This window comes from Hesperophylax consimilis, chromosome 17 (genome assembly GCF_061612785.1).
Source record: "Hesperophylax consimilis isolate HC1 chromosome 17, BYU_Hcon_1.0, whole genome shotgun sequence".
Lineage (NCBI taxonomy): Eukaryota > Metazoa > Arthropoda > Insecta > Trichoptera > Limnephilidae > Hesperophylax > Hesperophylax consimilis.
In genome coordinates, this window is record NC_142852.1 from 16,469,896 (window position 1) to 16,480,355 (window position 10,460).

General features: G+C 35.6%; 1 protein-coding gene across 1 annotated transcript; it reads left to right on the forward strand.

The window, feature by feature from the left end:
* Positions 1–6,142: 6,142 nt before the first annotated feature.
* Positions 6,143–9,201, forward strand: LOC149416098 (uncharacterized). Its single transcript, XM_089641876.1, has 5 exons — positions 6,143–6,591; positions 6,674–6,835; positions 7,053–7,321; positions 7,785–7,853; positions 8,693–9,201. Exons 3-5 carry the CDS (start codon positions 7,135–7,137, stop codon positions 9,199–9,201), a joined length of 765 nt encoding a protein of 254 aa, XP_089498002.1. The 5' UTR covers positions 6,143–6,591; positions 6,674–6,835; positions 7,053–7,134.
* Positions 9,202–10,460: the final 1,259 nt, after the last annotated feature.

Sequence of the window (10,460 nt, forward strand, 5' to 3'; positions counted from 1 at the left end):
ATTTCTTGGAGTTTAGAACCGTCGATAAAATATTGAGTTGAGATAGGGTTGCGTTTACGTGTCAAAGTTATGTGGACACATTTGGAATAATTCAGAAACATTCTATTGTCGATGCACCACTTAGAAACTCTGCTGATAACATTTTGAAGAAGTGTTGAATCAATTAATATGTGGATAATTTTATATATCTTACAATCATCAGCGATAACTAAGATTTCGGAATCCAAAATAACATCGTACAAGTCATTTATGAAAACAAGGAACAAGATCGGGCACAAATGGGACCCTTGAGGTACTCCAGACGACACATCTAACCCTCTTGACTCATAGCCATCAAATATTACTCTTTGTACACGGTCAGTTAGATAGGAGTAAAACCAGCTTAGCAAGGTACCATGAACACACATGAGTTTTATTTTATGTATTAATAATTTGTGATTTACTGTCATATTTAAATTCACTGTAGATGATGTCTATCTGTTGACCTTTATCGACAGCTTCGGTTAAGGTAGTGACATAGCAAAGTCAATTATAGGATGTTGATTTCTGGGAGAGAAATCTATGCTGTTTCGGAGTTATTAGAATTTTGAGGTAATAATTCAGATTTGGACAAATTATTTTTCTGAAAATTTTAGAAAATAAACAAAGAATGGAGATGGTTCTATAGTGTGTGACTTCGTGAAGGTTGCCACTTTTAGGTATAGGTACAATATTTGCCTGTTTCAATCTTGTTGGGAAGACGGATGAAGTCAACGATATTCTGTTAATGATAGTAAGAGAGACATGAATTTGGGTAAAAATAATGCCCAATCCAGTTCTTGTAATTCCTGATACAATTGAATGTTATTATTTTTATTAAAATCACATGTAAATAAGGTTTTATTTTTTAGCATTTTTTTAATTTGAAATCAAAATTATAATCAATCTCTAAGGTTGGATGATGTATATCAATGCGACTTAAGATATCGGTATTTTGCCTGACTTGTAGTACATGTGAATTGGATAGAACCAGATCTAAGATTCTGGTAAGGCTCATTGCGGGTTCAACCAATACCTATCAGGTTGAAATCTCCTAAAATTAATATATTTGATTCACCAACGCCTTCCATACCATTGCTTATTTAAAAAAAAGATATTCAAATCAACAAGCAACGAGGGAGGTATATAAAGAGCACAGATATAGAAACATATCGTTTATTTGTTCTGACTGAATTTGATAGTCACCCATACGTCTTCCAATGCTTTCAGTACTTTCCCAATACTTGTAGTGGTTAGTTTGGTATTCTTTTAAAACGGCTATCAATACACCCCCTCCGTCACTTTTATGGTTAGATAAACTGTTACGGTCCCTTCTGAAACCATTATTACGCGAGTCAAAAATTTCTGCATCAGATATACAGTCGTTCAACCATGTTTTAGTTAGAATAATAATATCAAAATTGTTATTCAGTATTTCCAGGTAATCTTCATTACTTAAGTTCTTAAACCCCTGACATACTGGTAATAAATTCTTAGGTTATTCATGTCAGTCTACATAATTAACACATAATATACCAATTGAAATTTGGACAAAATACAGTAGGAATCAGGCAAGTGAAGCTAGCGAGTCCTGTTTGCGGAACACCAATACATGCGATAAGTGTTCATCTTAACGAACAAGAATTTTACCATTAATGATCCACACGAATTTATAATTAGCTTCTTTCGCTTAAATCCTCGTGGCTGTATGTAGGTCGTTGTTTGCTGGTGTGAGGTGTTCGCTGACGTATACCGGTGATTTGATGCCGTCGATGCCTAGATGTGTTGAGTTTAGCTTGGAGTTCATGTTTTTCTTGTTGTAGCTGACAACTGCAGCCAGGGCTTCATCCCTTGCCCTCACTTTCTGAAGCTTCATGACGATTGACTTGGGCCTTCTGGAATCTGGTTTGATCTTGAAGACTCGATGAATTTTAAGTATTTCCGACTCGGCAATGGGGCGGGAAATCACTGTTCCAAGTTGTTTTGTGATCGATATCAGGTTCTCAGATTTACGCTCAGGTACGCACTTGATCCCGGCGTTGGTTTCTCTGACTGTCTGTTCCATGTGGGACGTGCGCGCGTTAAGATCGCGCACTTCTGTGTTCAGCTTAACATTCTCAGCTTGTAGACTTTTTATTGTGCTCAAAGAATCAGAAAATATTTTTTCAGGTCTTCTATCTCGGCGGAAATGAAGCCTATGGAGTATTTTATGTCTGGCAAAATATTTAGTTTAGTATTAAAAAACTTTTTTTCTATATAATAATGATTTTACTGTCATCTTCCTCAGCGTCACTAGAAGTCGTTGATTTATTTTGTGCGTTCCTCTTTCGACTGCTATTTAGAGAAATTTAAATATTTATTTTAAATTTGAATGTAACTGTAATCACACAGTATTGCGACTGATAGACAGAGAGAGAGTAAATACAAATAAATCTGTTGGTTTACTTGAGAATCGTACTCGCGCCAAATACCATATATGAAATAAAATTGAATTTGTTTTAGTATCAGTATCGTTTTACTTTAACATATCGTTTAACTGTCGAATAATTACGATATCATTATTCATTCTTTCTGTGATTTCAGATTTTATTTCGTCGAAAATATCTGTTAGTGATACAAAACACCCAAATGCAAAAAAGCTTCTCACAAGAAAAAACTTATTTTCCTGCCCAAATTGTACCTACAGGCCTAGGTGTAAAAGTGATCTGATTACGCATCTTAAAATCCACACTGGTAAGAAACCACTCTTTTGCTCGGATTGTACGTACAAGTGCTCATATAAAAGCAATATGGTTTTACATACTCGAACCCACACTGGTGAGAAACCATTCTCGTGCTCGGAATGTACGTACAAGTGCTCTGATAAAAGCAATATGGTTTCACATTCTAGAACCCACACTGGAGAGAAACCATTCTCGTTCTCGGAATGCACGTACAAGTGCTATTTTAAAAGCAGAATGGTTTCACATACTAGAACCCACACTGGAGAGAAACCATTTTCGTGCTTGGAATGCACGTACAAGTGCTCATATAAAAGCAATATGGTTTTACATACTCGAACCCACACTGGTGAGAAACCATTCTCGTGCTCGGAATGTACGTACAAGTGCTCATATAAAAGCAATATGGTTTCACATTCTAGAACCCACACTGGAGAGAATCCATTCTCGTGCTCGGAATGCACGTACAAGTGCTATATTAAAAGCAGAATGGTTTCACATACTAGAACCCACACTGGAGGGAAACCATTTTCGTGCTTGGAATGCACGTACAAATGCTCATATAAAAGCAGTATGGTTTTACATACAAGAAACCACACTGGAGAGAAACCATTTTCATGCTCAGAATGCACGTATAAGTGCTCTAAAAGAAGCCATATGGTTCGTCATACTAGAACCCACACTGGAGAGAAACCATTCTCTTGCTTGAAATGTACATACAAGTGCTCTGAGAAAAGCAGTATGGTTTCTCATACTCGCACCCATACTGCAGAGAAACCATTCTCCTGTTCGACATGCACGTACAAGTGCTTTATTAAAAGCAGATTGGTTTCACATACTAGAACCCACACTGGAGAGAAACCATTATCGTGCTAGAAATGCACGTACAAGTGCTCTATTAAAAGCAGAATGGTTTCACATACGTGAACCCATACTGGAGAGAAACCATTCTCGTGCTCGGAATTCACGTACAAGTGCTCTCATAAAAGCATCATGGTCCATCAAAGGTTGCATGAGGGAACCTATTGTTGAACTCGGAATTCTCCTGCAAGTGCTATAGAAAAAGCAGTCTGGTTTCTTATCCTAGAACTCAAACTGGAGAGAAGCCATTCTCGTGCTTTAAATTAACATCGAAGTGCTCTCTTGATAGCAAAGGGGTTCATCATTCACTGCATCATTTCATCAAAATCGCACTTGAAAGAATTGGTTCCCTTCTCGGAATGAACTTTAAAAGCATAAACACGTATTCTGTTTCCCAATTTGGTATTCACAGTACACCAAAAAAAAATTTCTGTAGTGGATTAATTTATTTTACTGTGTCCTAACGTATTAAAGAAATAGCATAATTATGCCGACTTGTGTAAATAGGTTTGTTTTTGTTTTTGTATTTTTACTAGCAAGCTTCCTTCACTTCCCCACCACTTTCCCTCCCCATTTCCTTCAGCCTCACAACATACCCCAATTGTGGTTGCCATAGTCTTGCTGGCTCCAGACGGTTGGACGCAGTTGGGACTGTTGAACGTTATTCACATTATAAAAGTTAAATTGTCCCAGTAGCACGACAATAAAGTGTAAATAGTGAACCTACACCTTAGTATTATTATTCAAGTCTATCCATAATCAGTATTACAAGAGGAAAAAGTCCACGAAAGGTTGTTGCATTTAATATCACCACATTTATAATTGCCCAAACTCAACTTTTGACATGAATTTTAATCCCCGTGGTCATTTATTAAGAAAAGCGATAGTGTTAACTGAATTTTTTTTTTTTTTTTTAATTTTTATTCCAGATCTCGGGGAGGGTGGTGCAATCCCACGAGCTCCATATTATACATAGAATATATATAAAGTAAATATAAATATATATTGTAAGATAATACATACACAATAAACGAAAACAAAAGACCATAATAATAATGCAAAAAAAAACATAATGAGATTAAAGTTTTTTTTTTTTTTTAAATCTTTTAAAAATATATATATATATATATATATATTTTTATCTATGACATCAGGATTTAGCTCCATCGCTTGTAAATAGGTCCCTGCCAGAAGTGCAGTGCTGCCATCACAAGACAGTTTTGAAATGCGCACCCACAACTTCACTTATTAACACAATCCGGTCATCCTTACACATAGACGTTCGCATAGATTTATGCACGAAATATGTTTTTAATGTATCGTTTATCTTTACCTCTAATCATTCCCTAGCATGTACTATCCTCACCTAGTTAATCGTAGTTTGACATGCCGTTGGAACCGATCCCTGTAAACTATTTCTCAAATGTTGTTACCACTCATTTTTTTTCATTGTACTGTTTGTTTCTAAAATAATTAAAATGATAGATAGAAAAATCATTTTTATTTTGTCCTTTCTGTCTGTTTCTAGTAAATGAACAAATTTCAACTTCCTACTTATTCTATTCTCTTATTCGTTTTCTTCTTTTTACTTTGTTCAAACTGGAAATCTGTTTATAAAAATTGATAGACAATATCAGTTAACGGTTATTTTTAAATGGGTCTAATGAATAAATGCGAAATGAATAGAGAAAGGATATAATATCTAAGAAAACGCGTAAAACAACCATACAAATTATAGAAATAAGAATAAGAAAAGAAACCTTTAAGAAAAAACTTATTGTTTTATAACATTCTAGCTGACGTTAACCCGGCGTTGCTGGGTACACGTAAGATATACAATTTCGCACTACGTTATTTTGATGTATCTCATAAGATTATGTCAGCGTTAGCAATGTAAGGGAAGGAAAATATATTTTTAACGACTTTATTACAAAACATCGACTTTACTTTTTGTAAATATAATATGCATGTTATAAATATTTAAACCTTCTGAAAAAAATCTCCCACTGGAACGATTTCGGTCGAAAAATCGACCACTTTTATTTTTCTGCGATTGATATCGGTCCAAAAATGGACCGATTTTTCTACCATTCGTAAAATATTTATTGTAATTATTTAAAACGTTTCCATGGCCAGTTACTTGTTTTATCGAATAGCTGATAATATATTCTCTTTGTCTATGAACTTATCCGTTGTCTTTGAAGTGTTATTTAACGAGTTTTCGCGGTTGTTTTATGGCGTCCTGTCAAAAAACGAAATATTAAATTTTAACATTCACGAAATTTTAGTCTCTTCCTAAAATGCCGTAAGTAATTAATTTATTGGGTTTTTAACGCATAATTATATATCTGTGTAATCATGATTGACTTATCTATCTTTGAAATGCGTTTTTAATTCATTTGTTTCAAATATATTGTTTTGGTGAAAGTTTTTGTGTAAAAATTCGTCGACTGAAGATGTCATCTGTTTTTGATTTAAAATAATTACATAAATACTGCACTCGCGCATTTGAAATATAGATATTCCATCAGAATGATTCAAAACAAAGAGATATATATAAGTTTTATTTGAATTGGTTCATTATTAATACAGATATTTGCGAACCAATTATTTCAAGTCATATGTCAAAAAATCGACTCTTTTTAGATGTAAAATGGTGTAAAGCCTTCGCCACACAGTAAAAATTTAGTTATTTAGTTGTATAATTAATTAATTTGTTTACTTTTACCAAATTTGTGCAGAAACAGCTGTCGTCCAGGGAAAGGGAGCACTCCACGACCCAATAATTATTTTCAAATTTTATATTAGTGCAATATTTAACAAAATTTAAACATTTAAGTACTTACATTAAGTGTTTTCAATTTAAAATATATAGAGTGGTGCTGACTGCAAGAGGAGGCAGAGGAAGAAGGAGAGGTGGGGTACGAGCTGGTGCCGGACTACCTGCACGTGGACGTCAACGCAGAGATGCAATTGCAGCCTCGTCTGGAGTGTTAGTATTTTTTAATGTTTTTTTATGAAAGTACTTTGCTGTGGCCGTTGAACTCATCATATATTTGTATTTATTTAAACAGCGAACCTGCTTTGCTACTGGTGCGAGAGGATCGCGTCAAGGCCCTAAAGGCTGTTAGGGCCCTGCCTGCTTCCTTCCGGCTTGAGCTGGAAAGCCGAAAATTCAAGAAGCAGGCGGCGCGCATTTTGCTCCCTACCGCACCTCCAAGAAAAACTAAACAAAAGTAAGCAATCGTATTTAGATGCTTGATACAATATTATTGTTTTTTCCTGACAGCGTTCCACTCTTACAGTGAGAGTTGGTAAGATCAGCGCTCTGTGCATTTGGAACATTCAGTGCATATTTTACAGAGTTCTAATTTTATTGTTTATTTACATACTGTACTTACTGGTTCACACGTGAATGAGAACAATTTATATGATTTATGTAAATGTTTTCAGAATTCCATCTCCGGAGAGAACAACGTGTCCCTTTTCACAAGGGACGCCTTCACCGTTGCCACGACCCGTACCACCACCGTGGATGTCCACTCCCGCACAGACTCAATCAACGGCTCCCAATGCACCAATTATGCCTATCCGTGCAGCATCTCCCGAGCCGTTATCTGGGACATCGCGGAGTGGGAAACTCTTCTCTCCGGAGGCCGGGTACCACAGCGGGCTGTGGGTGGACGTACCATTCTACGAAGAATTGTCGGCGTTTGGGAACGGTGAGTTTATTTTTTGAAATGTCATACCAGGGGCTCAATATAAAATCAATTATCTATATTTTATATTGATATCCCTAGCACTGTTTCACTGTTATCAAAAACATACAAAATGTATTGTTGTTATGACGTGGATGCATCATTACACATCTTTTTTCTGTAACGGGTATTGCAGAGTGAGAAATAAGAAATGCCGAACTTCTTTGCGAGGATTACATTTGATTCACCGGCTTCTAAACGGTGTAATACAGCATTTTTTTCTTAAATTGAAAAAACACTTTCGCTTCACGGGACTCATTGTGTCGAGCTTTTACGTAGTTGGTCACTTTAAACGGATACGTTTACCTACTAAAAGCTATGAAACCTTACTAGAGTTTACATTATCGTCACTTAAAACAGTAGACCGTTAAATGCAAAGTCATTATATCCAAATTCTACTGTAAATTTGTGTTTTCTTTTATTTCAGAGTCAGACATGGGCAGAAACAGTAACGTGGACGAGGCAGCTGTACTAGAAGAGTCTGTACTTGGAAACCGTGAGTTATAAAACTAACTTACTTACCTTCACGCCATTTCGGTAGGCAGAGAGGATGAACCACCATGCAACTCGATCTTGGCACACACACTCTTTTCTTCATTCCATACCTACCTGACTGCTATTCTGACTCCTGACATTGCCCACCTCAAGTATTTGATTAACTTTTTATTTATTTTTTTATATGAATACCTCACAAGAGCCTCAGCTGGAGCCAGTGAGACTATGGCATCCCCAATTGGGGGATGTTGTGAGGCTGAAGGTAAGTGGGGAAGGGAAAGAGGAAGATGGGGAAGTACCTGGCTATTCAGATCTAGTCATTAAACACGGCTAAAGCCATTTGGAGCAACGTTTCAATTCTGAATGGTGGTCTTACACCAGGGCGATACTGGTAGTATCTTCCACTCTGGAACGTGCCGCAAATATACTATATATTATTTTAATTATTATTTTAATTAATTAATTGTGAAATAACACAAATCAATCAAATAAAATTTATTTGCGCACGCCGGGTTCGAACCCGCGACCTTCGGAATGGCAGTCCAATGCGTTACCACTGGACTATGCCGGCCGTCAAAAGCCATTTCAAGCAACGTTTCAATTCTGAATGGGGTCTTACACCAGGGCGATACTATGGGTATCTTCCACTCTGGAACGTGCCGCAAATATAATATATATTATTTTAAATGAATTTTGTGTGAAAATAACACTAATTATTCAAATATAATTTATTTGATTTGATCCCGCGACCATCGTATTGCGAGTCATAAGCCGTACCAGAGGCAGTGGGTTATCGTAATATAGACACATTAAATTAATTTGGGTTTTCTGTTGTTTCAGAAATGGACAGATCGAGCGACGAGGATGACGAAGCGAGTGACGTCGACCACGAAGAGAGCGATGAGGATACCTTCTGCATGCCGCCAATACCTTATCATAATATTATCAACGTTTCACCTAACTCCGCTATGGCCATAGACTTTAGTAGACAAGACCAGGTAGATAGTGAGGCAATGCGTTTGATTCTGCCGCCTGAAGGTTACTCTTTCGATTGGTCTAATGATATCTTACGTTTTACTGGGATAAGGGAGACTTTCACAGGCACGCCGGGACCAACTTTCAATACCGACGAAATGGGCAAACCTGTGGATGCCTTTCTTAAAATCTTTGATGCAGATTTCGTTGAACTGATCGCGAGAGAGACCAACAGGTATGCAGATCAATGGATTGCGAAAAAACAATTTAAGCGTCATGCGCGTACCAATAAATGGGCTCCCACGAATAAAGAGGAAATGTATGTATTCTTGGCAATTTTAATGTATCAAGGTATTAGTCTTTTCCAGATCTAGTCACTAAACATAACTAAGCCAATTCAAGCAATGTTCAATTCTGAATGGTGGTCCCTCACCAGAGCGATACTCAGAATCTCACTCTATAGCGAGGCACAATGATATTATTATGTATTGATTTTCTTAAATTATGAATAAACCAATAAACTGAATACATTTTTATTATGACAAAGTGTGTAAACAATGTTTAAATCAAAATACTGCTCTTTCATTGTAACCATACAACTGTAATATTGATTTAAAAGGATATTAGGGCTTAATAAATAAATCAATTATTGGTTCCATCAATTATTTTCCCCTCATCCATTTTTTTTCGATACCTTTGCGTTTAGATATAAAATTATCACTATGATTTTATTTGCCATTCTACGGTCATACAAAGGTTTGATATATATATACAAATTTATCATCATTTTACATATTCCGATATACCCTATGTAGATTGACCTTAAGGTAGCTGTCAGTAGTGATTTTTCGTCAAATATTGGTGAATTTCATCAACTTTCAAAGTATCCCCCTGAAATATTGGCAATGTTTATATCTATGATGTATATCTCATTTTAAGCATTATTTCCTCGTTTTGCACGTTATATAAAAACATGGTTACAAATCTCCAGTTCTAATTTACAATTATTTAAAAAGTAGCACCATGATTTTGACATCGTGAAATAGGCTCTCTGTATAATTCATCAAATGAATAAAATAAAGCCAACACGGCGACTATGCTTATTAATAATTGTAGACAGTTAATGTATCTTCCTAACGTAATACCAGTTTTTGTGGTAAATTTATTATATAGTATAATACAGTGATTTCAATTTTGACACGTCACGCACTCAAATTTTAAAAAATTATTTTCTAACCAAACTTTTGAAGAGAGCATAACGTACAAAAAATTATTTTCCCATTATATTCTTGCATCTGTGGTTATCAAACAGGCCATAGAGAACATAAAAACGTAGAAAATATTCTATAAAGATATTTAAAACTGCCACTGGCGGCAATTTCAAATCACAAAAACGCTAATTTCGCGCATTCATAAAGTTTAAGATTTTTTAATAATTTATCTATCAATTCTAAAAATATAGAATAATTATAAAAATATAGGTGAATTCATTGACTGTATAGCACTACAATCAGTTTTATGTCTCCGTATTAAAATTCTTAGGTTTGATTTTTTTAATGTTGGCGGAAAATATTCAAATTCGTCGCCAAAAAACCGCGAGCAATCGGAGAAAAAAGTTTTTTGACGCGCGATC